The sequence below is a fragment of the Aphelocoma coerulescens genome, chromosome 2, assembly GCF_041296385.1.
Source record: "Aphelocoma coerulescens isolate FSJ_1873_10779 chromosome 2, UR_Acoe_1.0, whole genome shotgun sequence".
Classification (NCBI taxonomy): domain Eukaryota; kingdom Metazoa; phylum Chordata; class Aves; order Passeriformes; family Corvidae; genus Aphelocoma; species Aphelocoma coerulescens.
This window is the reverse complement of record NC_091015.1, coordinates 78,180,012-78,207,863: the sequence shown is the minus strand read 5'-3', so window position 1 is coordinate 78,207,863 and position 27,852 is coordinate 78,180,012. Positions and strand designations below refer to the sequence as shown.

Here is a 27,852-nt window from a genome sequence, read left to right as displayed (position 1 = left end):
GCCTACCAAAAGCATGTAATTTGTAACTGCTTTAATTTTCATTTAAATTTGTAATAACTGTAATAAACATAATTTAATTTAAATATCAATTAAAATTCTAAATAATTTGTAATCAGAATGGAAACTGCAATGCAAATGCATTACTCCCTACATTCATTACTCAGTTAATTCAAGGCACAACTCCAGCACCTGCATTTGGTATTCTTAGCTCTTCTCTTTTATGTTACACATCTGTGAGGCCCAGCACTCACATAGAAAATTTTGCAATATAAGTACAAAAAAGCACTGCTACTAATTTTATGAGAGAAAGGTACTTTCATCATTCAATCCTCCATTCAAAGACCATGGCTCCTTCTGCAAAGGGATTTTCGCTAGCCAAGTTCAAATTATTTTCTCCAGGAAACTGCTGCTCAGTATCCAAACCTGAGTGTGTCTTGAATAGAGAGAGAGAGTGTTGAGGGAGAAAATAAGACATGTCTGTTATGGAGGATTCTTTAATAATACAATCCAGCAGTGACTCCACATTTCTGCAAGTGGCTCTTCATGAGGACCTACAACGGGTTTAACTGATAATTATTCTGGCAATGAAACATCTCCCAGGCTCCTGCAATTCTTTTTTAGTGTCGTTTTCTTTTTGCCAGCCCAACCTTCTCCTTTGATGTGGTTGTTCTTCCTTGCCTAGGGATTTCTACTCTGGGAAAAATCTATCCACGCCCAAAGACTCCTTCCAATCGACTATGCAGAAAGGTATGTTGGTTCTACAGCAAGCATTTCTATGGCTTAGGGACTCTCATTTTCTGAGAGGTATCCTGAAATTCATATGCAATCAGAGGAAGAATTAAGTTTTTTTAGAGTGGTTTCAAAGAATATTCATGGAGATAATACAGCTGAGGAAAATAGGTATTTTGTTTGGAACTTAATGAGTTCCAGCCTCACTTGACCTCCTCAGTGCGTATCCTTTTTCATCACTAGTCCTCTATCAAAAGTATGATGGAACTACCTGAATGTTCACAGCAGTACTGAAGTATCCTATTAGCTAATTTCTCTTTCATAAATATGTGTGCCTATTCCATTTAAACCAATGTCTTGTATAAAGTGGAAATATAGCCTAGAATATTGGAATATCAATCACAGTGCATGAGATAGAGAGGATCCTGGTCGCTTGCTGTGTTGCTGTAACAACTGCTCAGGATATAGATGCTGCTTTCCATTTTCAGATGGGTTTTTCTGTCAATCATCTAACTCCCTTGACCATATGCTTTGTTCCCCCCTCTTATGTCTCCCCATGCTCTGTACAATCCCTATTGTTCATGTGCTTCACTCATGCCATGCCAGTAAGAGCTGACCTCAAAATCCAACAAAGTCTGTTGATTTTGCACCAGCTAAAGATCTGTTAGACAGCACTGTGAACTACAAAGTACTGCCTGGCACTTTGGCAGGGGAGGGAAGTTTGATAGATAAATGTCATTACAACATGCTCATCCTAGTACATGGCACTTGAAATCACTCTCATGTTTAGCCTCACCAACAGGAACATACTGCAGCTCAGATTTTCCAAGATGGGCTCAGAAACACAGGTTGCTTCACAGAGCTGGCAGGCACTGTCTTTTCTCACCATTGGGTTCTACATTTCATCCTGCAAATATAAAAAGGAAGCTGTTAGTGGTCTTCTCAAGTCAATTCCTCCAGGAAGGAGCAATACTGCAGTTCTTCCAGGGATTCTGACTATGGTCTCTGTACCCAGTCTCCCAGCTTCAGTGTGAAGCAGAATGTACACCTGTCCTACATAATATGTCGTGTTAAGTACAGAATTAGTGCATCTCCGAGTGTGAGCAAATATTTTGACTCTTAATCTTCAGGAAATATAATAATGCAGCCATGGGTAGAGTAAGGGAGGTAGTAGTTTTCTGAGGACAGTCTCGTGTGGCAGGGAACATGGAGCTACAGTGGTCCAAGCTAGATACATAATCTGATAGATGTCTGTCCTCCCATGGATTAGGGCTGATAAGTGCTAAATCTCTGACACCTTTTTTCCCATTCTCCTTCTGAAAGTATCACCATTACCTAGTGGACTGTTTCTCTTAACTCTGTTACAGATGAATTGTTTGTAGAACAGTTTGTGCTTGCTTCCAAAGGAGCTCTTAAAGCCTGGGACAAAAAAGGCGTGCTGCACTCCAAGGTTGTAGAAAAAGTCATGTGGAAGCCTGAAGCATAGAAGGAATCAATATGAATGTGGAAATTGTCTAGCAGTATTATGTTTCAAACAGTCCCCTGTTATTACAATAAATGGGTATGTTTACTTAAGAGCACTGAATAAGTTATTAGAGAGTGAAATAAACCTGTAGAATGGCACTTTCTCTACCCACATGGATTAACCCACATGGATTAAGAGTCCACCAACACCTGCTTCTAGGAAAACGATCAGTAAACAGGTGATCTTAATCTGATTTCTGTTGGTGGCTGTGTATTGGGGAAAATAAGCACAGAGACTCTCAATGAGCTGACTTTATGGAAGTGCTGCAGATGAAAATTATACCTATTGTATTAAATCTTTTTTAAAGGTATCTCAGTACAAGCATCCATGTTTTCTGCACAATCCCAGGTTTTTGATAGCTTTTACACATACCACTTGGATAAGGGGAAAACATCTACAAAAAAAAAGAGACTTAATTTTAAAATTTTACCATTATGTACCAGATAGCAAAAGCCCAGCACTCGCTTTTATTTTCCTACTCCTACATTATCATGCTATATAAACATATTATAATGTTTTTCAGTGTAAGGGGTGTTAGGAGCTAAGATGGCTCTAGCCAGGCTTGAAATTTTGGAATTCCTTTGGCTTCAATTAGAGCTTTATTTTAATAAAGGTTGGAATTTAATATTTCAGAGTGTACTAAATAAAACTCTTCTCAGTCTCTACTACAGAGGACACAGATCATCACGAGTGTTTTAGGGAAAACAACCATGAATCTGTGGCAGGAATGGTCATTCCCAGTCAAGAGAAGAGAGCTTGAAGAGGCAGTATTTTTAAGGCTATATTATTTAATACTATACAGGTATACCACGGTGGAGTATTGATGTATCGGCAGCTGCTGGGAATTCATAGAATGACAGAATGCTTTGGGTTGCAAGGGACATTAAAGATCATTTAGTCCCATCCCCTCTGCCATGGGCACGGACACCTTCCACTAGACCAGGTTGCTCAAAGCCCCATCCAACCTGACCTTGAACACTTCCAGGGATGGGGCATCCACAACTTCTCTGGAAGACCTGTTCCAGTGCCTCAGCACCCTCACAATAAAGAACTTCTTCTTAATATCTAATCTAACCCTACTCTCTTTCACTGTATAGCCATCCCCCGCTAGAAGTTCTTGGAATAAAGTCCCTCCGCGGCTTTCCCGTGTGCCGGCGTCAGGCTGTCCCCGCGCAGGAGCCGGGGAAGCGGGCGGGGATGAGAGCTGGGACCGGAGCTGGGCCGAGTCCGTCCCAGCCGCGCTCGCCCGCGCTGCTTTTGGTCCCTCTGGCGGCGCCGTAGCGGCCGGGCCGGGCCGGCGCCTGCGTCCCGCGAGCATCCCGGCTCCTGATTCCTGCTACTGATTCCTGCCCCCTGCCCGCCGCCGCCATGGATTACCGAGCGCTGGTGATGAGCCAGGTCGTGCCCGGGCAGTTCGACGATGCGGACTGCTCGGACAGGTGAGGGTGCGCCGAGGGGCCCGGAGTGAGGGCGCTGGCGGGGCCGGGCCTCGGGCGCGGCCGGGCGAACACGCGGAGCGGGGCGGGGAGCAGCGCTGGGGCTCGCCCGGCAGCGGGGAGGGGAGAGCGGGTGGTGCTGCCCGGTTACAGGAGAAGGTGAGAGGAAAGGCTGCGTGTGTTTTTCGGCTTCCCTTTTCCATTAGGTGTGCTGCTTTGGGACATACTTGTCCTGGCAGAAAACCGCGACTCGCTACTGACATGACAGAATTATAGCACCAGCTAGGTTGGAAAGGGCCTCTGAGATCATCGAGTCCGAGCTGTGACCCAACACCACGGTGCCAACCAGACCATGGCACTAAATACCACGTTCAGTCTTTCCTTAAAAACCTCCAGGGACTATGACTCCACTACCTCCCTGGGCAGCCCATTCCAATGTCTAATGACCTTTTCTGTGAAGAAATTCTTCCAAATTCCAGCCTAAACCTCCCCTGGTGCAACTTTGCAACTTTAGGACATGTCCTCCTGTCCTGTCACTTGCTGGCTGGGAGAGGAGACTGACCCCCACGTGACTACAGCCTCTTTTCAGGCAGTTGTAGAGAGTGGTAAGGTCCCCCCTGAGCCTCCTTTTCTCCAGGCTGAACAACCCCAGCTCCCTCAGCTGCTCCTCATAGGACTCGTGCTCCAAGCCCTTCACCAGCTTCATTGCCCTTCTCTGGACCTGCTCCAGCACCTCAGTGTCCTCACTGAATAGAGGGCCTTAGAACTGGATGCAGTGAATTAAAACATGAGTGAAAATGTGAAGTCATTTGTGAGGCTAAATGTATTTTTAGTGACTGTAACAATCATTTTTAGTTATAGAGACATCTGTGTTTCTTTTAAGTGAATCTGCAGAAGACACAGAAACATGTAAAGAGGGTGGGGTCCCTGAGAGGTGCCAGTTATGCACATGTGAAGAAGTTAACGCTGAGGAAGGAGATGGTGACGATGACAACGATGAGGAAGAAGAAGATGAAGACTGGGACTGGGATGATGAAGTGGGAAGACTCACGAAGCGCCACAGTGCTGCTGGTGGATGCAATCCACAGGTGTGTTGAAGGCTATTCTGTGAGCCTTGAGGGTGCCCAAGAGCTAATGGGGCTGACCTGAAGGCTTTGTTCATTGTTAGTGTCATGTTGAGGATAAATGCAAGCAGACTTTTTTCCTTGAGAGAATCCTCTCCCTTTGAGTCTGTTCCTCTGACATGCCATATGTGTATGTATGTTGTAGCCAGAGGTCCATTTGATTTTATTGTCTCAAACCCTGTTGCTGGATTCTCTTTGTCACTGCAGTTTCCTTCTGTTCCTTACTGTACTAGTTTGAAAACAAACCAGTGGGAGGCACCAAGTCAGAATAACAATTTAATGGGGAAATTAAAGGGAAAAAACTAAAAGAAGACACTGGTTCAAACTGACAGAGTCAAGATACACCCTGACAGTCTGGGTGGTGGTAGCAATCTGGTAGAATGGTGGCTGCAGTCCTCTGAAGGGGTGATCCTGTAGAAAAGGGTCTGCTCTTCCTCAGAGGGTCCACTGGTGGCTGTGTAGCTCCTGTCCTCTGGAAATCCAGTGGAAAGGTTGTCTCTGGTGTTCAAAATGTCAGATTATATCCACGATGGGATGCTTGGTTCCTCCCTCTGGGTGGAGCATCTCACAATGGGGTAATGAGTCATGAGGCCAAGTGTTGATTAGGCTCATTAACAGAAGATAGTCTGGAGGGAGTTATCTCTGAGTCATGTGGCAGGACAATGATGGGCCATTAACAGAAAGATAGTCTGGGGGGAGGAGGCAAGGAAACACTGCCCCACCTGATTTCCACTGCTCATGAGGATGGTAATAGAATACACTGCAACCCAGGACACTTACCTTTCTCAGCTTTTCTTTCTTTGCCCAACCTGATCTCTTCAGGTGTTCCTTTCTTTTTGGTATTTGTCCTCTGTGTTTCTGACCATCTTCCCCAGCCTTTCTATTTAATTTTAAGACTATCTGCTAGTCATATTCAGAGTAAAACTGGTTCTATTTTTGACTTAATAGTGAAGCAGGCAAAGAAAAAAACAAGTATAGGAAATGGAGGGAGGTGCTAGAAGTGAGTTAATTTAGAGTGTATGGTGTTGGCACAGAAACTCTGTCATTGTGCAGAATGAAAAGCACATGTGAAGGTAAGAAGGATGCTAGTTCCCACATCAGCTTGGACACTAGAGATTCAAAACCTCACTTTTCTTATTGATACCAACTTAGCAGAACAGTTGAGATAAATCAGAGTGGTGCTGATCATAGCATAGCATGTCTGGCAGTGCTTATCCTGGGTGGTGTATTCTTGCCTTTATTTAGAGGTTTATGCTGTTCAATGATGGTGAAGTCATGTTCAGGTGTTAGTTGCGTTTGGAGAGGACTACATGTAGGAAAAGATATAATCTTGGAAAGTTTTCTCTTTTTATTAACTCTGCATTTTTTTCTCTTTTGTTTCTGTCTTCTGTTCTCTTCCTTTTACAGACAGAAAAAGTGCTGTATGAGAGACTTGTAGCTTTCTAGACTAAAAAAACCTTGTTTTGGAGCACTTTTAGAATTTTAACTGATGTGTTACCTGTATTTTCTTTTCTTGATTTAAGTAAAATCTGGTGTTAATCCATACTTGTTTCCTTACCCCATGTGGTTTTCTTCTCGTAGCTTTTGGCATAGGCACTCGAGGTGACTTTTCCAATGATATGGTCTGAATTTCAAAGGGCTGTGTACAGAAGGTGACTTATGTTAGTAAATCCTTTGTTTCAGGCAAATAGACAGGCCCCTAATTGCTCTTCAGCAAAACTGTCAACCCCTGCAGGCAAGGTTTTAAGAAAATTTGAACACAAAATTAATTTAGGTGAGTATAATTGCATTGTCATCTGTTATTGAAACAGTTACCATTCTGTGGCATTCTCAGACTAATTCCATTTATGTTAAGCCAGAACTCACTGGAATGGGTGAGTTAACCATTGCCAGAGAGATTAAAAATGGCTTTTGTGTACTTGAAGTTGCCTTTAGTCTCCATGAACTGGCTGTCATGCCCCTCTCTCTCCACCTTCAGAACCACATGGCTGGTTTGTTGGGGTTTTTTCTTTCCCCTTGACTTCTCCAGACAACATGAAGTCTTTGTTCCCTAGAGTCTCTGTAGAAACAAGATGTTTGGTTGGATGGAGGGTACCAACTCTCTGTTGTGAGGCTGGTCATTCCCACAGCTGCTACCATTTTCTAGATGATTGCAGTCTCCCATAGTATTTGGGGGTACATTATGCAGCAGTTCTCTCCCAGGGGCAGAGTTCCTCTGCAAAGTGAAGAGGCTTCTGTCCCAGCTGGTGTGGTTTGATTTTTACCCTGAGATGGAAATGGCTGCTCAGCAAAGCCTGTCAGGACTAGGAGTAGCTGTGATCGGCACCTTTTGTCAAGGTAGCAATCAGAGGTTGTGTTTTTCTTTATAGCAAAGTGGTGCTAGAATGAAGGTTGTTGGTATTTGTAGCCAAATACAGCAGCTTTTATACATTTAGCCTTTAATCAAACACCATTTAAATGCATTGTTGGAGAGAATCTGGCAGGCTGTTGCTTATTGTGTTAAGAAAAGTGGCATTTGACTGTTAGAACAGACAAATTTAATGGAGAGATGTTATCCAAAAGGCATTACTGGCATCACATTTCCAAGTCCTTGGAACTGTCTCACTCATCTGTGTTGTTACCTGACAGTCCTACCTTGAAATGTAAACAGAGTGAAGTGCTAGGTTAACCCTGGTGTGTAGGAAACTTCTTTGGGTTTTGGGTTTTTTTTCATTTCTTCTTATGTGTTTTTCAGATAAGCTAAATTTTGATGACTCCGTTATAAACAGAGTCACAGAAAAGTCTAGACAGAAGGAAGCAGACATGTAAGTATTACTTTTGGTTCTATTTTCACTGAAATACTTTGAACGCAGAAGCATTGTTCTTATTTCCTTATTTGAATAAGTTTGTTAAGAAAAATGAAGTTTAGAAGTAGTCTACATGCAGTTTGTCCTTTGGTCTTCAAAAGACCATCCAAAGTTGATTCTTCTGTCACTGGTAGCACATCTGATTGTGTTGGTGTAATATAGTAAGACGGAAGTGATGGTGTCATTCCCCTAGAAAAGACCCTTTGATACTCTTTTTTTCTAAACAGAAATCCTTAAGCAGCTGAGCTGAAAAGGTATTGGAGGCCTTTTAAAGGTTCCTCCTGATGATTTGGTGAGGGAAAAGTATTTCTTGTTAAGAATTTTTTTTTTTGGCCTGCAGCTTATAGCCCTAAGTTGTAAAGACAGATACAGTTTCCTCCTGAATGAGCATAATTCAGAAGAGTCAAGAAGATAATCTACAAAAGTGACGGGCTCTGATGTTTATGGTGGTGGTTTGTTGGTTTTTTCCCTTTCCATCCCTGTGCCTGCAGGAGAAACCTTTGCTTCTGTATGAAATGAAAGCCTTACTTCTTGAGGCTGTAATCTGACAGAATGTCACAGTTTGTCAAATGCTGTCAAAGTACCGAGCTCATATGTGGGATTGTAACATTTTATTTTCACTTCTGCTAGGTACCGAGTCAAAGACAAGTCAGACAGAGCAACAGTAGAACAGGTAAGTCCTTTGTTCATCAAAGTTTTCTTTTGACCAGAGCAAATAGTGTAGAATTTTGGAATCAGTGATAGAGCAGGAATAGAGTTTTGGGATTCTGATTCCCATGTTATCCTGAAGAGACCTGTTGTTTCTTTCTTTCTTTCATATATGAAGGTTAGCTTTGGTTCCATAAACATTTTAGAGCTCATTTTTGTCTTTAACATTGTGATTTGTTCATGTGTGCAATGCAGAATTCCATCTTAAGCTTTTATTAAATTCCAAAGAACAAGAAAAAATGCTGGGTTTTCCATTTTCTTTTTTTTCCTTTTTTAACAAGACTGAACTATTACTGGTCCAAGCCCACATGGCTGATCTATTTCAGTTATGGTATCTATATCCCAAGAAAAATCTTATTTTAAAACATTAAATGCAACTATGAGTGGAAAACGTTTTCTTTGTCTCTTTTAGGGTTAGCTCAACAACATATGCTTAGTTTAAAAGAAAGAAAAAAATTAATAATTTTGGAAGAAAGAGTGAAGTATCATTCTAGATTCATGGCAAAATTCTGAGTGGTTGCTGTTCAGATTATTATTTGATCCTTGAGAATAGTCTGATGCCAAGGGCTCTTTAATATGATACTAAGACTGGGCACTATTACTACATTTTGTACTCTGCTGAGTTTTCTGTGTTCAATTTGAGGTGTTGGATCCAAGGACCCGAATCATTCTGTTCAAGATGCTCTCTAGAGGTATCATATCAGAAATCAATGGCTGCATCAGCACGGGGAAAGAAGTAAGTTTTATTGCAAATAATGTAGTGGGATTTTTTTTTTCAGCAGGCTGGGTGGAAGTTTATGGTGCTCAGAAGATGTAGTGAAATACTAGGGTTTAGTTCTACGTTTTTGTGTTGCTTGATTGGTAGGAAGTTATCTTAAGAAAAAATTTATTTACGTTAAGGGAAACCAAGTTTCCCAAGTATGAAAGATCTCTAAGAATGCTTTAATATTATCTTAAATTAGTGGATGTTATTAATTGCATCTTTCACCCAAAAGTTTTGGCAAAGTTATGTATGGCCACTGTATTAAATAGTGCCTGAAAAAACATACAAACCCAGGGAATTCTGATTAAAGACAGACTTCCCCCTTGTGCAGAGGCAGAAACGTGAGACATTCAGGGCCTGAATAGTGCACAGGCTCAAGTTAACCCTTCACACAAGGGCTTGTTTCAGTCTCCCAAGTGTGGATTAGGCAGAATTTTCCTGTGCAATGTTGATTTTATTCTGTGGGCATTGTTGCACCCCTGCCCCATATTATGTACTTCCTGTAAGCTGTCTTTCATGGAAAAAGGATTGCCTTGTGTGCAGTCTCCTTCAGCTGGGTGCCATGCACGGGCTGGGGTGAGATCAGATCTTTTCCAGGTGTCAGAATGAGAAGAAGAGAGAAGATTATGTCACTTTAAAGAGCTTGTCCTTAATGTTATTTCTTCACTTTTTAATCTGATAGGCCAATGTATATCATGCCAGTACTGCAAATGGAGAGAACAGAGCAATAAAGATTTACAAAACTTCTATTCTGATGTTTAAAGATCGGGATAAGTATGTGAGTGGTGAATTCAGGTGAGTTTGACTTCTGCCTGATTTTACTGGGGAAGAGGGATTGTTTTGAAAGGTGTTAAAATCACTGGTGCTCATGCTGCATTGATAGGCTAGGAGTCCCTGTTATCTTTTGTTTCTTTACTTAAAGATTTCGTCATGGATACTGCAAAGGCAACCCAAGAAAAATGGTGAAGACATGGGCCGAAAAAGAAATGAGGAATTTAATAAGGTGATTTTTCCAGTTTTTATTTCATCATGCAGAGGTTACCGAAAGTTTCACATTTGTAGGAGGTACTCATTGCTAGACTGTGGCTATCACTACCCTTTAGGGTCTCTGGAGTGCTCAGAAAAGTGTCTTGAGCTTCATGATGGGAGAGGGACAAAAGAGGAAGGAAGAATAAAGATCTTCTTTTGTTTTGCTGCTAATGCTCTAAGCTCTTCAGTGTCTGAACTCTGTCTGACATGACTGAACAGTGCGGATAAGCTAGAAATAGCTGCTGCTGAGCAGCAGCACGCTGTGTGATATAGGTTAATCTAGGATTAACCTGAACTGTGTAAAGGTTCTTTGACACAGGAATGCTTAGAAAAGGGTCAGAATGGTTGTGGCTTTCTGTGTGCATTTCCTGAGTTTTCACTGTGTATTATGTTCAAAGCTACAGAGCTCCTCTATGCACTAGTGCAAAGCAAACAGAGTTTGGTTTTATTTTTTTTGTGGCTTTGTTCCTGTGTTGCAGGTTGAATACGGCCCAGATACCTTGCCCAGAGCCAATTATGCTAAGGAGTCATGTGCTTGTCATGGGCTTTATTGGTAAAGGTGATAGGTAAGTATCCTTAGAAAATAAATTTTTTTGTTTGTTTGGGGTTTTTTAATTTAGTAATAGCTTTTTCCCAAAGATTTATTAAAACCAAACAAACCAACCCTCTTAATTTACCTACAGTTACTTTAGGCCTGTAAAGTTAACATCTGCCTGTGACCTGTGGAATGGTCCCAGACATTTGTCAGCTACTACTGCAGGCAATCTGTGTGATTTTGAAGCTTCAACTGTGTGCAAAATTAATTCATAAAGTGGCTTAACCAGAGATTAATGCTGGAAAGGCTTGCTAATCATACATGAAGATAGGTCATTGGTTTGTAGTTAGCAATATTAATGTAGCATGGTCCAAATTAGTTCCGTTTGGGAATAGAGCTCCAGAATCTTTGGCAAGCATGTAGCAAAGTTGTGCTGCCCTTCCTGCTGGCTCCTTGCATTGGTTGCTCATGCTGACTTGCCTGACATACTCGGGGAGTTAAAGGATCTGGCACAGCAATTAAAGCATTTGCAGCTGGTATGGAGAAGGAAAAAGTATTTACTTTTTGTTACTTTTAATGTAATTTCAAGGCCTGCTCCTCTGCTGAAGAATGCTCAGTTATCTGACTCCAAAGTCCGGGAGCTCTACCTACAGATCATCCAGTACATGAGAAGAATGTACCAAGATGCCAGACTTGTTCACGCAGATCTCAGTGAATTTAATATGCTGTATGTTTTCAATCCTTGCTCTGAGTTGTGACATCTAAAATGTATGCACTGGCAACCTCTGTGTGAGAGTACTGATGTACCTTTCAGGGAGGGTGGGGTCCTTGTCATTTCTGGGTTTTGTAACTTACCTAATTAATTATGTAGCTTTTAATCCAGATCTGAGCTTTCTCTCTGAAAAAAGCCCAACAGGCGAACAAACAAGAAACAGCCACAAATACAAAAAAACCCAGCCTGTTACAGTGGTAATACTGCAACACGTGTATCAGACAAGGAGGCCCGTGGAAAAGAAATATCTATGGACCAATTCTTGCTAGATGTTTCAGAGATGTTTCTCCAGCCGCATGGCCGGGATCTGCCCAGGAACTGCTCAATCACGGGACCCGAGGGTCCTTGCCCGTGCAGGGGAACACAAAACAACCAATGGGGAACGAGGCTGACCAGGGGCAGGGAAACCCCGTGTCTCCCCTCAGGGCCCCTCTCCCAGGGCCACATGGCAGGGGGGAGGGACCCCGACACCAACCAACCAACCAACCAAAAAAACCCAAACACACAACAAAACCACATCACAAAACCCCCTCACAAACAGAAAAAAACCATCAACTCAGGCAAAAATTAGTAAGGTATCATTTTTATAACTTTTTTCTTGACTTTTCTTTTTCATGTGCCTCTCTGCTTTTTTCTTTATTCATGAGCAGACTATTTTTTTAAAAAGTTCAGTTATACAACTTGTGTAGGGGAGGGTAGGGATTGAGTGAAAAAGCCACCCTGGCACTAACATGCAAGGTGTGTGCTGGAGAAGAAAGTTAAGATTTTTTTTTGCTGGTTCTGAAGTTTGAAGCATGCTTTGTTCCCTGTCCCTCAGTAATGTGATGGGGTTGGTGTAGCTCTGTGTGGGATTTCCTTGCAGGTACCATGGTGGGGATGTGTACATCATTGATGTATCTCAGTCTGTGGAGCACGACCACCCTCATGCACTGGAGTTCCTGCGGAAGGATTGTGCCAACGTTAACGGTGAGGGAGCTGTGCTTCAACCCTTCTTCTGACAGCTGGTTTGTTTAGCAGGATGAACTCGGTTCACCTTATGTTCTTTCAGGTATAACTGACTGTAGAAGTTACACTACTTCTATGTTCTCATGACTTCCTCAGGGAGTAGTGTACTGTGCTGAGTTCAGAGTAGTGCAGCCTATTTTGCCAGAAATTACCTGTCTGAAATGAAGCACGTGGCTGGATCTCAGACTTAGGATAGATCTAAGATCAGTCCCAGTGTGCAGCAGTGCTCACCCCAATCTTAACTTCCCTTACTTAAAGTACTGTGCAGACATACTGATGTATTTCCTTCTGTGAGCTGAATCCACATCTGGAATTCCTCAGCTGGCAAGAAGTTGTTCTGTGTTATGAAGTTCCCTGCACTTACTTGTCCAGGGCAGCTGAGAGGATCAAGGCATAGAGTAATTAATTAGATATATTATCACTTGTCATAGTAGTTTGATAAGTTTAATGGTGTTTTTCTCTTGAGAATTTGGTCTTCATGCGTGGGTGTATGTGTTGTGTAACAGGTACACACCTCCTGGTAGGGTGTGTCCCTGAGGACAAAAAATACCTCTCATTGTAGGCTGCTTTTGTCCCCCCTTTCTTTTCACATTGACTTTTTTCTTATTTTACAGAGACTCTTGAGAGTCTGTGCAAAGAACTGTGAGCATTTGGATGCTATGTGTCTTGGTACCCAGTATGCTGGTTTTTCCTTATTCCTTGTCAGTTCATGAATTTCTAGTAACTCACTTCTGGCTCAGCTAGTTGCACCCTTGCTCTTTATTCGTGTCTTTTGACTTACTCTCCCTAGATATTCTAGAGTCTCAGTGAGTTGCATTGGTTTTGGTGTTGTTTTGCTTGTCTTCTGTCACTGCAACCTTCTCTGTCTAAACCTTCCACAGAGACTCTAAGAAACACCTGGTTCTGCCCTAGGTGTGATCTTCGCAGAGACTTGTGGTTCCATGGGCACAGAGAGCTGCCTCCAAACTAAGTCCTTTTCTGATCTTTCTGTGATTAATTTCTCACAGTGAGAGATCTTCTGGGAATTTTAATAGGAACTACTTGTTAAACAGTCCTCAGTGTCACTTGCTGCTCTTTTTCAGAACAGAAATGCAGCCTACAAGTTTGGTCATAATTGATTTGAGAAACCAGTTCTGAGTGTAGTAGTGAGGAATGTTCCAGGACATGAATGTGTCTTCCCTTTTGGGAGGATCATAATTAGGCTGTACTGTATTTCAGTGGACACTTGTTTCTCTCTAGCAAAAGTTTGAGGTCTCCATTGCTTATTTGAAATACATTTTTTTTCATCTTAGTAATTGCAACTACTACACCTCTCTTAAATTCTTTACTTCTTATTCCCTACTCCATTAAGTCTGGATCCTGCTGAAATTGATTTGGCTTTTATATTTATGCAGTTTTTCTCTTTCCAGTATTTGTTGCATCTGGAAGATGAACAGTTTCATTTCAGATAGCCAAGCATCTGGTAACTAAGAATGATGTAGAACGTGCTGCCGGGACTTTCCCAAGTCATCAGAGTTGTTGGCTTGCTGGAATTGTCACTTTAACATCAGAGCTGCATATGTTAGATGGAATTACTTACGGGTTTTTTCTCTGCCCTTGTTTCCTGGCAGACTTTTTCCAGAAGCACAATGTTGCAGTGATGACTGTGAGGGAGCTGTTTGAATTTATTACTGATCCTTCTATCACAAGTGAGAACATTGATGACTACCTGTTGAAGGTAAGACCTCATGGCCTTGTTGGTTAGTAGGAGGACAATAAAATCTCATCTAGTTCAAGCTCCTTCACCTCATTTACTCTACCTCCTACTGTAAGGAAGCCAGCACATGACATTGTTGTGCTAGTGCTTCAAAAATGCACATAGGTCTTTTCCATTTATACCATTGTAGGGTGACACTACTTCCATTGCATGTTTTCTCAGAAAGTCTAATGAAGACTTAAATGTCTGTTTGAGGTGCTATAAGAACCAGGATGGTTTAAGTTAGCTCTTTCTTTCTGGCAAGGAGAAGCTCTGAGGAAGTAAAACCATGCTTATTGGAGAGTGGTGGTATATGTGCTGTAGCCGTGTTGGGCCTGCCACAGTTTGGTGTGGGGGGAGCAGCAAGTGTGTTCTCCTTCTGTTACAGCCCTGATCTGCAGCTCTAGTGTGCTTCACAGCAGTGCTGGTTACCAATAGGTGTCGCTGGCGGCATTCCCATAGGGAAAGCTGGAGTGCGTGTGAGTGACAGTGGAGCACGGGGAGAAACGCAGATGGGAATAGTTGGATGTGATTCTAAAGACTTAGTGGTGCGATTCTAAAGAGTGATAACTTTTTTGTATTGTTTTGTATTTCTTTAGGCAATGGAAATAGCATCGAAAAGAACAGAGGAGGAAAGATCCAGTCAAGATAAAGTGGATGAGGAAGTGAGGATTTCTGTTTCTGCTATGAAATTAGTATTAACCTTATGTCTTGTAAACACTGAAAAATGTTCTGTTTTCTTTTGAAAAATGTACAGCTGATGATAAACAAAACATTGTTTGTGATACTGAGATGTGTTGACCTAGTTGAGATGTGAAGTATTAAGGGGCACCATGTGTAAAAGTTGACAGTGATAAGCTGTTAGAAGGCAAATACTCCATTTCCTAAACCAGATTTGGTTTGCTCGTAGCTAGATCCCTTGATGTATCTTCCAGTTCAGGTTTAGTTAACAAAAAAACTGAGTAGAGAGATCTGATTATGCCAGTGGTTTTGGACCAGAGTGGTTTTGGACCAGTGATACAGAAGCAGACTATTGGGGTATATGCGTTGGCCAAATTGCCTACCTAGCTCCAGTCCCAGTGTAATTCAGTTCTTCCCCTGCTTTTACATTAAGTGAAGCCATCTCAAGTCCATTACAGAAAGCTGTTAGTATTCTGGAAATGCTTAATGTAAAGATACAACCATTTCTATCTTAGTCTTAACTATCTGTTCCAGAAGAGTTTAAAAAAACCCAAACCCAACAACCAACAAAAACCTCCTTTCTTTGGGGTCAACACTGCTTGATTTATCCAAGATTTTTTTGTCTTGGAGCTCAGCAGGTTTTACTAACTGCTTCAGACTTGACCAAGGAAAGATGGTTTTTGTTTCCCAGTGTACCTTCAGCATAAAACTACTGCACTATAGAGTCAGATGCTAGTGTTTGGTAGCAAGCCCATCTTCTGCAAGCAAGTTGCTTATATGAGGTACTGACCTGTCAGAGAGGTGGTTTCATAGCATCTAAGTTCAGTTCATTTCTCTTAGACTTTCCATGTGACCATGGATAATTTGTGTCACTTCCCTTGCAAAAGAGTAGAGCCGTAAGGGCAGCTCTGTGGAAGTGGGGACCCGTGCTTTGTGCACAGCTCTTAGATGAGCAGTGATGATCACGAAGATGATGTTCTGGGATTGAACTGATACCATGAAATGATCTGGTAGGGTTGTAAGCTTGCTGAAAGACCATTTCAAATGTGACAAATTTTAAGTATGTTGTTAATACTGCAGTTAGTTTTTTACTCTATTGCTGCAAGAACCTTTTTTGAGTTGGTCTGTAGGTTGAAGCAGGTATTGTTACATAACGAGATTAAGTTCTAGCAGTGCATTTCAATGGAGTTGCCTGCTGAAGGCACTGTGAACATTACAATAAAAACATTAGAAAAATTCTTAGGATTACAAAACCTTAGGAGTCAAGTAGGCTGAGAGATGGTTGGAGAATTTTGTAAGAGGGCTGGCTTCACAAAGGAAGGAGCCGTATTAGTTGAGATCCATCAATAATGTGTAGGTTGCACATTAAGTCTGCTCCTCCAGAAAAATAAAGAACAAACAAAAAATAAATCTGCAGTTCAAATGGTAGTGGATGACTGCCATGTTCATTTGTTGTTTCTCTGATTGTGATTATTCTCCTAAGGATGCATAATTAGGAGAGAAAACCGTCATGACACTATATGTAAATTAGTAAGTCGTGTTTCCTTTCACTGTGCTAGGTATTTAAGAAGGCCTACATACCTCGAACTCTGACTGAAGTAAAAAACTATGAGAGGGATGTGGACATAATGATGAAATTGAAAGAAGAGGATATGGCATTGAATGTTCAGCAAGATAATGTGAGTAGGCATGCTGAGGCCCTGCAAAAAAAAAGAGGGAATATGAATTATTCTTACTGGAAACTGTTAGCAACAAAACAAAACAGAAGCTTTGCTACCAAGGTGTGGAGTACTAAATCTATATTATACTTTAAAATTGTCTGGTTAGTGCTAATACTAACATTGTGGATTCTATCCTGGTCTTTATTTCTTTGAATTTATTTTTAGATAGTAATTTTCTCTGGGTACAAAGAATTAATACATAATTTGACAATGTAATTTCTTCCTCTCTCCCTTGGAGCAGATTCTCTACCAGACTGTGACAGGACTGAAGAAGGATTTGTCTGGTGTTCAGAAGGTGAGAGGGTCCTTTTGAAACCCTTCATTTTAGCCATTTTCCTGAAAGTGCATACAGATAGTTCAGAGAATGCCAGGTCCTGGCACCATGAAAGAAGCCTCTTGTCTGTAGAGTGACCATTTGTGTCCAGGATGGGTCTGGCATGGCAGTGTGTCTGCACAACACAGAAATTGCTTTCCTGCACTGTGGCTGATGCTGGGTTACTTGAGAATGAAATTACAGTCCTTGCTGTGGCCATGGTCTCTAAAGTTAAGTTGGAGATGAGGGAAAGTGTTTTCTGGTTATGTAAAATGTAATTGATTTAAATTGTTGCACGACTGCAAGTTTTGGTATGTTCAGGGTATCTTTGTTGTAATATTGCATAAAGAACAGTCCTCCAGTATAAGGCATAAGATATTATGTCTTATTTTATTTGAAGTACTTGACAGTGACACTTCTGTAAAGTACATTGGATGAGAAGTTGGATACAGATCAGTTGGAGCCGTGTCATTCAAGGCAGAAGCCCTGTGTGGATTCCCCCTCCTTACTTTGTGAATGTTCTCTAGCAGTGGTGTAGACTCTTGATTCAAAATGGAAATATAAATATGGATGGGATCAGACTGTAGCATAGTCTCCAGGCTTGTTTAAGAATAAGTGAGTGTTCCAGTGCAGGTATTTGTGTTTGAAATATAGAATACATACAGTGCCCCCAAGGTAGATTTGGGAATGATCCAAGGATAATTAAAAATAGGCTTCCACATATGCTAGAAAATTGCTGTTTAACTTAGGGAAATTAGTTTGGGAGTGCAAATAACAGCTGTGCTTTGAGCCCTGACCTAAAAGAATCTGTGTTGTACATTCTGGAATCCTTGTTCTTAGTTTGGCTTAACCTACTTTTCATTCTTTATCTTGAGACTCAGTGAGGGCTGTAGTAAGGGAGATAGCATCAGATTGCTCGAGGGTTTCTTTGCAGCAGATTCTGTTTTGGTTTTTTATGAGTATATATATACACATAGTGCATATATATGTGTGTGTATATTGTCATTAGGTTTCTTGGTTTTGATTTGATGTAATTTTGATGTCTTGCAGATTCCTGCACTTCTTGAAAAGGCAGATAATTCAGAAACAGACTCTGATGATGATGATGGTGGCAGCTCAGAGGACTCTGATTCGGGCTGTAAAGAATCTGTACATCCCAAAGATAAACCTGCTGAAATCAGCATAGACAAAAAGGTCAGATGGTCAGGAATCATTTATTTTTTCCCACCTTGGCTTCTGTGACACAAAAAAATCCAAACTTAGTGGCTCTTGCTTCTTCTTGTCTGAAACAAGCTGTGGACTTCTGTTCTGGAGAACAAGAGTAGAGACAGTGAATTTCATTGGGGATGCTTTATTAATGGTGGTTTTATGTAGAGCAGTGTGGAACACAGCTCTCTGTAGCCTAGGCAAGGCTAGAAGGGAGATCTCTACAGGGAATTACAGGGCTACACAAAGTAGAATTCAGGGAAGCCTGGGCAGCTTTTCAGTCCCTCTGGCTACTCTTCCAGGCTCTGGTGTTCAGGTCTGTGGTTGTAGTCTCTGACCAACCTCCTTATGCCCAGACAGCTGAGACCACTTGGTCTGTAGAACTGGAGACTTGGTGGCAGTGTTGGTACCACAGTGGCTTTTGTAGTACCATTAGTACAGACTGGCTAGCTTTGCTGTGGGCAAGAGATGCAGTCCAGCAAAAGGATTGTGGTTAGGGTCTGGGGTTTTTTTTTGTTCGTTTGTTTGCCTTTTTTGCTTGTTTGTTTGTTTAGGTTTCATTTTCTAAATTGCAGAACAGTATGCTCAGTTTTGCTGAGGCTTTCCTGCTGAGTATTGCTCATGGGTGAGAGCCTTTTGGCAGCCTAAAAAGGTGCTGTGCAAAAAAAAAAAAAAAAGGAGGGTGAAACTTGCTGGGCTTAAGGGGTTCAAGATTTGGGGCATTGCATTTTAGTTTTCTCTTCCTAGAAAAGGTAAGATAATATATTTCATATCTGTCAAATAAAAATGCAGCGCTCTACTACACACTGCCAGTCTAGAGCCTGCTGCCTTTCAGATATGAAGCAGGAAAGTCTTGGCCACTTCTCATCCTAACTGATAGGTTTTCATTTGGACTTCTTTTTGTTTAGGATGAGGGTTTTTTTGTAACCTGTGTGTTTAGCTGTAGGTTCAACAACTGATTAGCAGCAATTACTTCTACCTGCCCCTTCCATTTTGCTGACTTGTTTTCTAGCTGAGTCTCATCCCTTCTGTGTCTGCACAAATTTACAGTGTGTTGCAGTAGCATGGCATTCTTTCCTGCCAGTCCTGGCGATGATCAGCTTGCTCTGAGTTACCAGCACTTCCTGGGTCAATATTTTTGCATGACACATAAAAGCACATGCTGTAATAGTCCTGTGGGTAGCAGAAAACCTAGACCAGACGACCTATTGTAATCTTAGGTGTAAGTAGCATGATTTAAGAGTGCTTCTTGTTCACTTTCTTCAAAGGTTGCATTAAAACTCAGGTTTTAACTAGTTTGAAGTTTGCCTTGTCATTACCAGTGTGCAGGTCTGGGCTCTACCCCCAACCTGTATTTCCTTTTTTCCTTTCCCCTCACCGTTCCTATTGATTTTTTTTATTTCTTTATCTTGATAACCTTATTTTTATGTCTTGTGTTAATTAACTTGTTAATGTAACAATTGACTGACTTGCTCAAAATTCTTCATGCCCTTCTGGCTTTAAATGAATGGTGTTTGATTCTTTATAGGAAAGGAAAAAGATGGTTAAAGAAGCCCAAAGAGAAAAGAGAAAAACCAAAATCCCAAAACATGTGAAGAAGAGGAAAGAAAAGACTGCAAAAATGAAGAAAGGCAAATAAAATCAGCTTTGGCTCAGAGAAAGGGATGATGTGTTGTGGATTAGCCAGTTACCATCTTTTTTTCTTTATTAAAAAATTAAAAATGCTTTATTTATATACATATAATATAAATTGTGAGGGTGGTTTTGTTAATAACATGGTGTAATTGTTTGATCAGAGTGTGTGACATGGGTTTCTTGATGGGAAAGAATAAGTTTAACACTTGTGCTGCTAAACCTCCTTACCTGTGCAGGTTTGACTTTTTGCTAAACTCACATTGATTTGTTCCTGTGTTCTTACTCTCCATGCCTGCTTCACAGTAGGGAAGCAAATTGAGCTAGCTGTCTTCTGCAAGCTGTTGGATAACCCTGCAGGCATCGTGCCTTTGCTGCCTCCTTGTGCTTGCATCACCATTGATGGCCAATTGCACACGTGGCTGCAGTCCCCAGTTTGACCTTCACAACCTCTTTGGTGCCTTTGGCTAGAGATCTCGTAGGAGAGGAGCCAATCAGTGCTTCCAGATCTCTCTCTGCTCCCTTTCTCTATCCACACAGGGATTGATAGCACTTTCACCTACAGTATGCATGTAAGTGTAGACAGTATTACTGGAGCAAGAAGACTGGTATTTTCTCAGCAAATGGGGATGTTTGTTGGGACACTGAGATGAAATAGATGCATTGTGGAAATTGGCATTACATGGGGCGCAAGAGAGGGGCCAGCCTCTAACTTGGTCGTGAAGGGAGGAGGACGTGCAAGACCTATATCCAGGGGTGAGGGAGTACTGCTGATGGCTCTTTCTCGTAGCACCAAGGGCTTAGATGCTGCCAGAAGCATGGACACTTCATTTCCTGCTTTTCCTTGCCGTCCTGGGAGCTTGTGTACAGACATATTCAGGCAGGTGATGGCTGCCCTGAGCCTGGCTGGATGTGTTCATCAGTGCAGTGCTGAAGGTGACTGACACAGTAACAGCTTTGTGCACTGTGTCCTTGAAGTCCCATTGGATCGGGGATTCTCCGTGCTGGCTGACAGGGCTGTGGTGTGCGCATCTGCTGCAGCAGCCATGAGTCACGAAGGTACGTGCACCAGGAGCTTTGTGTGGGGCCTAGGGGTTGTGGGTGGAGTGGGGAATTGTGTCCAAGTTGTTGCCTTTCCCCAGGAACCAGTTGTGCACTGGGCGGACCGTGGTGCTTTTGGTGAAGTGGGGTAAGCATGAGTGACTGCGAAGCTGCGTGTGCTTTATTTGTGTAGCTCAGCAGTGGATGACTCCACCAGGAAACTGGTCCATGGCTGATCAGTGGGAGTTTGGGGTTGTCAGACACAGGAGAACCACCTTCTCTATGGGTCTGGCTGCTCTGAAGACAGGGATAGGTGCTAGTTCTTGGCAAAGAGCTTGGAGGCCCCAGAGACAGAGTGTGTCCCACGGGGTGGTGTTTATCTCCTTACCTGAGGAGACACTTCAGAGAAAGGAGGCTGCCATCATCTGTGCTTGAGGGAAGAGGAAATGTCCCAGCCCACATAACCTTATCTTCCCTCCAGGCCGTGCACCACAGCCTGATCAAGTTTGCCTAGCTCTGGCTGTCCTGTAGCAGGAAGGTGGTCCTGAATCTGTCATTCCGGATTGGAACCTTGCTTGCAGTGATGTGCAGCAGGACTGTGCAGGATGTTCAAAGCAGGAGCTACCTGCCTCCAGTGTTTGCTCTAGGACAGATGTACATAGTCGGGGTGTGTGTAGGGGACCTAAGGTGAAGCACAGCCAGAAAAGCCCATGTGCAGGAGCAGATGGCCTGGAGATGGCTGTTCCAGTGGGGTGTGTGCTTGTCAAGGTGGGCTGTGAGTGCAGTTCGTGTGTCCTGGCCACTGCAGGCCTGACACGGTCAGTCCACAGAATAGGGAGCTTTTTGGGCCAGAGCCATGAGATGAAGCATCTTCCTGGTGATCCCTGAAGCAAAAGAACACCTATTGGAGAATGCTACACGTAACTACCAAAAGGCACCAGTCTGATTGGGTCTGGGGAGGATGAGGATGGGATGGCATGACTTTGGATCCTGTGCTAAAGAAAAAGCTTCAAAGTAGCACAGATACTCAGTTATGCTCATTTCTTCCCCAGAGCTGAGGATCCTACAAGGCCCACTCTGTTTGCCATGGCAGCATGTTTATGCTGTGCCCTGCTGCTGGCACCTGTGCAGACAGAGTAGTATTACCAGGGCAGGAATACCAATTCTATGGATAAAAACAATGGGACAAAACCAGCTCAAAGGTAATGCTTCCCCTTTAACTTTCATACTTTTCTTTGCCTACCCCCTCTTCTTCCACTCCCCAAGACTGTACTTGCTGGTAGGGCTCTTGGCTCTCTTGTGGACTATTGCAAGAATCTCCATCGTGGAGCTCACCTGATGTCACAGCACAAGCAAACAGACCCTGGAGAGGTGGTCTGTGGGGTACTGGTGGGCTGTGGAGCCAGGAGATGACCCTGAGATGTCACAGCAGCAGTGAGACTGAGCTGTGCAGGTGTGATACCTACCCCTAAGACTGAGAATTCCCTTCTGTTGACTGCAAAAGTGTTCCTCCTCTGCTCCTCTGCTCACTGGGTGTTCCAGTGTCAAAGTGGAACATCCAGATCACTATTTTCCTGCCCATTTTGAATGAGAATGTCTTTACTGAGGCCATGACATAAACTTGCTTGCTTTGTCACTGAGGCTTTGGGAATGTTTTTGCAAACAGGGCTTCTGATAATTGTCTGGTGTGCTTTTCAAATTGCAACTGTTTTGTTTTCTGTCTTTTCTGAAAATGGATTGGAGTACAGTTCTGTCAGGCAATCAGGAGGAATTTTTACAGCTACAAAAGCAGAACTTTCAGCTGCTTTTGTCTTAAACTAGTGGAGGAGGATTGGCTTAAAAAAGGCACGAGAAGGTGCTTTATGCAGAGGGCAGACTGTGGGTGGGTTGTGGCAGAATGCTGCCTGTAGTGTTTGCACCAGTGCAGCTAAGAATGGGCTTGAAATCAGCTGTCTAATCTGAGATGGTGTTAATTTTTATTATTGTTATTATCATCATCATTATATATATATACATATACATATATATATATTTAGAACAGGCTGAGCATATGAAAGACATCAAATTCTCAGGCACAGGTCAAATGCTTGGAAAAATGCATTTCTGGGAATTTGCAGCCAGAAGATTTAGTGACATTTTAAGAAGCTTAAGAATGTGGAGTGGGAATATTTACACGTCTGCTATCAAAGATAAAAATGTACAAAAGCAATTAATCTTATCTTCCAGGGCCTTTCCAAGTAGTCCCGTCTTTGCAGTCATTCACTGGGATTCAGTGGGAGAGGACTGGGAGGGAGATACTGCTAGGCAACGTATGTTAAGTTCCAAAAAAGTTCATTGGTGAGGTGGTGGAATTTTTGGGGGGGTTCAGCCTCCCCCACCCTTTGCAGTGCCATATGGCTGGTTTGCAGTCTGAGCACTGGGCACTAGGCTTCCTCTTGGGTCTGGTCTGTGCCAGGCTGGCATTAATTTGTTGCTTTTCCCACACTATGTATTTTATTATAGGTCACAGCAGAAGCATTGGAAGGCGGAGTTTTGCGGATTCGGTTTCCCTGTGACGAAGCCAGTAAAACCAGCTTTGTAAGGATACGTCTGCTCAGAGGGATTTGATTTCCATGCTGAAATATTTTGATTAAACAATGCAACAATGCACAGCCAGCTGTGGCAGGGTGCTTGCTTTTGGCCTGTGTGCTCAGGCAAGGGTCACACCTGTGCTCCTTCGAGACACAAAAGAAGCAAGGCCGACGTTTTCTGAGGACCAATGTGTCCTGCAGGTTTGGTCACGGGTAGTGGAGGAGCTGATGATGAAGAGCTATGAGAGTTGGGTTCCAGAATTCCAAGCTGCTTACCTGGGTTGTCCAGCTGAATCTTTACCCACTGTTTTCCCCTGCAAAACTGTACAGGCAGTTTATATTGTAAACATGATGCAGAGGCACAGAACAGGGCAGGTGCTTTGTCTCTGAGTGCTCTTCAGCCTGGGCTTGTTCCCTGGGGTGCACTTGCAGGATGATGGGGGACCACTGGGGTGGGAAAGTGTGCTAGGGGTCCCTTGTCTGGTTATGGGAACCTGCCTGTCTTCACCTCTTCCCATTAAAGAAAGGAAAGGATTTTTCGGACACTTAGTGGGTGAAGGAGGACCTAAAGAAACTGCTTTGTCACTCTCAATGAACTTTTACCTTCCCTGGTAAACAGCTTCACAGAGTGTTTGAATGCAGAAAGTTAACTCAGAATTTATTTTGAACTTTCTAGGGCATCGCTGTAAAAATAAACACATAACTTAATGACTCATTGTTTTTACAGTTGTAATTTTCATCCTTCTAAACTGCTAGTGGACTTTGAAAGCAAAAATGCTGACCCTTTGCCTTAGCATCTCGTTACTTTTCTGGTCCTGACATAACCTTATGTTCCCTGTGCCAATCTTCATGTCCTCTAGAGGGAGAAGTAAGTTCATGCTCAGACTGTGTTGCAAAGTGCCAAGGCTCCCTTAATATATGAAAAGTGCTAATTATGTTTCAATTATCTACATAACTTTCTATAAATTTTGATGGATTTGCACATGCACCTAGATTTAATTTGGTTTTTTTTCCCCTGAATTTGTAGTTCTTGGACAAAGTTTAATACCTTGAGGACATAGGGGCATAATTTGTTCTGGGCCAGGCCAGGCCTGCAACAATGGTGTTAAGGTTGGGTTTAGGAAGAGGCTCTAGATGGCACATGACAACACCAAGGAGACTTCTTTCCCCCTGTACATATGATGAGGGCTTATGGTGAGAATCTAAAAAATATTAAGAATGTCATTCTTCAGCTGTCCAAATTCACAGGCACAAACACCTGTCTTACGTATAATGCAATAGGTAGCAACCATTTTGCCACAATCACTAGCCCTAAACACAGTTTGAGTTGTTGATAGCTGCTCCTATTTTTTTCTTTTCCCCTCCCCCCCCTCCCCACCAGTGCTGTTTCTTTTTGAAGGATTGACATAAGAACAAACCTGGCCCTTCTTCCTGACATGCAACAACCTGCCTCCAACCTCTGCAGCCTGCCTGGAACTGTAACCTCTCCTAAGCAACAGTGAATGCTAGACCTAGCCTGCAGCAGTAGGTTCAAGGGTTTAAGGCTATCTCTCTAATCTAGCCCAGAGATCCATGTCTGCAGCAAAGGCCACAAGGCTGGGACTTGCAGTTGGCAGGTATTGCTTGGGGGTTTTATGTGCTTCTTATTTCCTTTTTTTTCCTCTTTTTTTTTTCCTTCCCAAAGACAGGAAGGCTGTGGTTGCAGCAGACTGCTGCAGAACAGGATGAAGGATGGACAGTGACCCTTCTCCTGGCATTAGGACTAGGTTAAGGGCTGCCATGAAGGCCAGTGATGGGGACATGAGAACAGAAAGCCTGATTCACAGGTACCTTCTAGAGATTCAGAGCATTTACTTGGCATCCCTGCTCTTGGACATTCTTTTCATCCCTTTGCCCAATCCAAGCCTCAACCCTTGAAGCCAAACATGAGCCCTGTGCTCTGTGCTGTCACCCTGCTCCCAGACTCAGGCAGGGCTGATTCTCTGTAGCTGACTGCAGTCCCCCACCCATCACGGTCTGGGGACAGATCTGGCTTTTTAGCACCTCCAGCCCTGAGCGTTAACCCCAGTTCCGCACCTAGCCTTACCCTGAAACAGGAAAGTCCTGTATTCCCCAGACATCATTCTGGGATATATGATCAGCACCAGCTGGCACCTAAACAAGCAAGAAACAAAGCTGGTTCTGCAGCCCCTTCACTCCATAATCTACACCCATGATCACATGGAGCCAGCAGCTTGCCAAGCTGGAACTATCCAGAATCAACCTTGTTTCGTGGTACTTCCAGGATCCAGAAATGAAATTACCTGTTCCTTCCTCTCTGTCATTAGCCCTGGCTATGGGTTACCTGAAAGATGGATGAGACTCAGGATGGGCAGCTTGTTGAAGTCTGAGTGGATGTTTGATGCTGAATTCTGAGCAGGGAGATATTGCACATTTGCCACCAGTGCTTTGGTTAGGGATGTGGACAGCAAGTCTGAAAAGGTGTAATATCTTTCTGGATTCTTCACTGTGCAGACGGGTGTTTGTATGGTATCTAAGTTAAAGTTGTCACATTGGTAAGGTTGCTGTGGACCTATAAATAGTCAAAGCAGGTTGGAGTCAAGGTTTGGACAGGGAGGGCTGGGTAAGCAGGCTTCTCACCAGATCTAGTAAGGATTGAGTGCTCAGGTGAGGTTTGGTGCATAGAGTTGTTTGGGGTAAGGTTTGCTCTGAGGTGGTAAGAGGACCAGCTTTGGTCTGCATGCCAGGGTTTGCATTTGGGAAGCACAGAGCCCAGAGAGAGCCTGCGAGTTGGCAGGATGAGATGAAGGCTGACACTGACTAGAAATGGAGAGCAGAAGGTTTGCTGGTTGCTGCTGTTTAAAAGGAAAAGTCTAATTTGTGTGCTTGACATGTGACTTTTAATGCTTTTGCTTCTGGTTAGAAAAGGAACTTACGGAATTGTCTGTTCTCTCTCCTTGTCAGGTTCCTCATTCTGTGGTCCTTGGTCAGGCACAAACTTGTGGAGTGTTAGGTGGGCACGTGTTGCAGAACACTGTGTCTCTCTGGGCTATGAACAGGCCCTTATGTGGACTGTGCACTGGAGACCTGAGGTCTGACAGGTATCTGAGCCCTCGAGGAGATGTAAGGAAGTGGTACTGTACTGTGTGAAACACACTGTTCATACAGCTTGCTGCGCTCTAACAGTGGTGAATATGGGAAACGCTCGTTCTTCTGGTGGGGGCTCAAGTGAAGGAGCAGTGGTCTGGAGAGACAAAAGTAGAGGGGAAAGAGCAATTGAAGAGGAGCAGGGGTTGTCACTTTGTGGTTCTTCAGCCTCTTTTGCACCACTGCTTGTTCTGGATGTTGTGACCAATCTGTGCACCATGCTCTGAGTACTTTCCTGTCCCCCTGCCTTATTGATCCAAGCTTGCCTTATCTCCTCACCTTCACTGTAGACTACACACCAGCAACAGACTGGGAAGAACAAAGGAACAGCAGGGAGAGTTGGAGGCTCTTCTCAGGGCAGTTTTGACTTGTTTGAAAAGCCACTCCCTGTGGGGGTATGTGGCTGAGGTGGCAGATTTGCAGTGACTTGCCTCCGTGACATCAGGTGCATTGGTGCAGCACAGGGTGCAAGTCATTACTGGGGATGGGTAGGGACCAGACCAAGGGCTCAGTCCTGCTGAAGGCTCGACTCCTGGTGCAACTGAAAGAAATGGAACTTTGAGCCTGGCTTAAAATGGGGCTGAAGAGTTTTCAGCTGAAGAAGGGGTTTATTGATCAGGTCACATTTTTGGTGTTCTGGCACATTAGTGTTGGTGGAGTAGAAGAAAAAGTTGTTTTAAAAGCATTTTAAAGTTGTTTTTAAAGCATTTAAAGTAAGAGTTCAGAAGAATCCCTTGCATGCTTTTTTTCCTTTCCCTGAGCTTCTAAGGATTACTGCTTATAGCCATGAAACGTTAGAAAATACTCTATTTGTGAAGATCCCTTTTCAGCCATCCAAAGTGATTGTATTAAGATGTCATTCAACATTATACACATGGTGGAGAGAAAAGCCATTCCTGGTCTTCCCTCAAAGTTGAACAGGCTCCAGCCTGTAATGGAACTATTTATTTATTTGAGAGTGAAGAAAAGACGGACAAAATTTGTTATTGCGTAAAGGAGTCAAAAACCAATCTGAACTTGCCTTCAGCGTTGGCTTTCCAAGTATTTCAATATAAAACTTTCCCAAGACCCTGGAAAATCCTTGTCAAACTTATTTTATTTTCTCTCCCACAGGTGAACCAGGAACACTCTCATCATTTTTTTCATACAGGGAAACCAGTAGCAATGCCCACAGGTGCTACTGCAAAGTGATTTCAACTTCAATAAATAGAAATGAGATGTTGGCTTTCTGTGACCAGCTAGGCCCTTTTATAGGAAGCCCACCAATTACATTAAGTGTCCTGTGGCTGCCTGTGGGTTGGGCTGTGCAGAATTAAAGGATTACAGTTTGTATG

The 27,852-nt window shown here is 43.0% G+C and overlaps 1 protein-coding gene and 1 long non-coding RNA gene across 7 annotated transcripts; one reads left to right on the top strand and one right to left on the bottom strand.

Annotated features, from left to right (window-relative positions):
- Positions 1-86: 86 nt before the first annotated feature.
- Positions 87-3,719, bottom strand: LOC138106850 (uncharacterized). Its single transcript, XR_011149152.1, has 3 exons — positions 3,632-3,719; positions 2,065-2,204; positions 87-1,636 (listed from the first exon to the last, which is right to left on the bottom strand). It is a non-coding gene; the product is annotated as an uncharacterized lncRNA (long non-coding RNA).
- On the top strand, positions 3,556-27,852 carry RIOK1 (RIO kinase 1). 6 transcript variants are annotated; one of them, XM_069008157.1, is made up of 18 exons: positions 3,556-3,693; positions 4,574-4,778; positions 6,498-6,588; positions 7,549-7,618; positions 8,291-8,333; positions 9,012-9,104; positions 9,814-9,926; positions 10,054-10,134; positions 10,640-10,726; positions 11,285-11,422; positions 12,330-12,433; positions 14,083-14,189; positions 14,807-14,872; positions 16,448-16,567; positions 16,851-16,904; positions 17,973-18,116; positions 26,336-26,494; positions 27,632-27,852. In XM_069008157.1, the coding sequence occupies exons 1-18, from the start codon at positions 3,623-3,625 to the stop codon at positions 27,707-27,709; spliced, it is 1,824 nt and encodes a 607-aa protein (XP_068864258.1). In that variant the 5' UTR covers positions 3,556-3,622; the 3' UTR covers positions 27,710-27,852. The 6 variants fall into 6 exon arrangements, with proteins under 6 accessions (XP_068864258.1, XP_068864252.1, XP_068864255.1 ...); XM_069008151.1 differs by lacking the exons at positions 26,336-26,494; positions 27,632-27,852 and adding an exon at positions 19,657-19,925 and having other exon boundaries at positions 3,559-3,693; XM_069008152.1 differs by lacking the exons at positions 3,556-3,693; positions 4,574-4,778; positions 26,336-26,494; positions 27,632-27,852 and adding exons at positions 5,504-5,561; positions 19,657-19,921.

Bases quoted from the DNA above. Each gene is read 5' to 3' on its own strand.
- RIOK1 (XM_069008157.1), top strand. From the start codon at position 3,623: ATGGATTACCGAGCGCTGGTGATGAGCCAGGTCGTGCCCGGGCAGTTC. The intron at 16,905-17,972 runs GTGAGAGGGTCC...GATGTCTTGCAG, and splicing joins ATTTGTCTGGTGTTCAGAAG to ATTCCTGCACTTCTTGAAAA. The intron at 18,117-26,335 runs GTCAGATGGTCA...TCTCCTTGTCAG, and splicing joins AAATCAGCATAGACAAAAAG to GTTCCTCATTCTGTGGTCCT.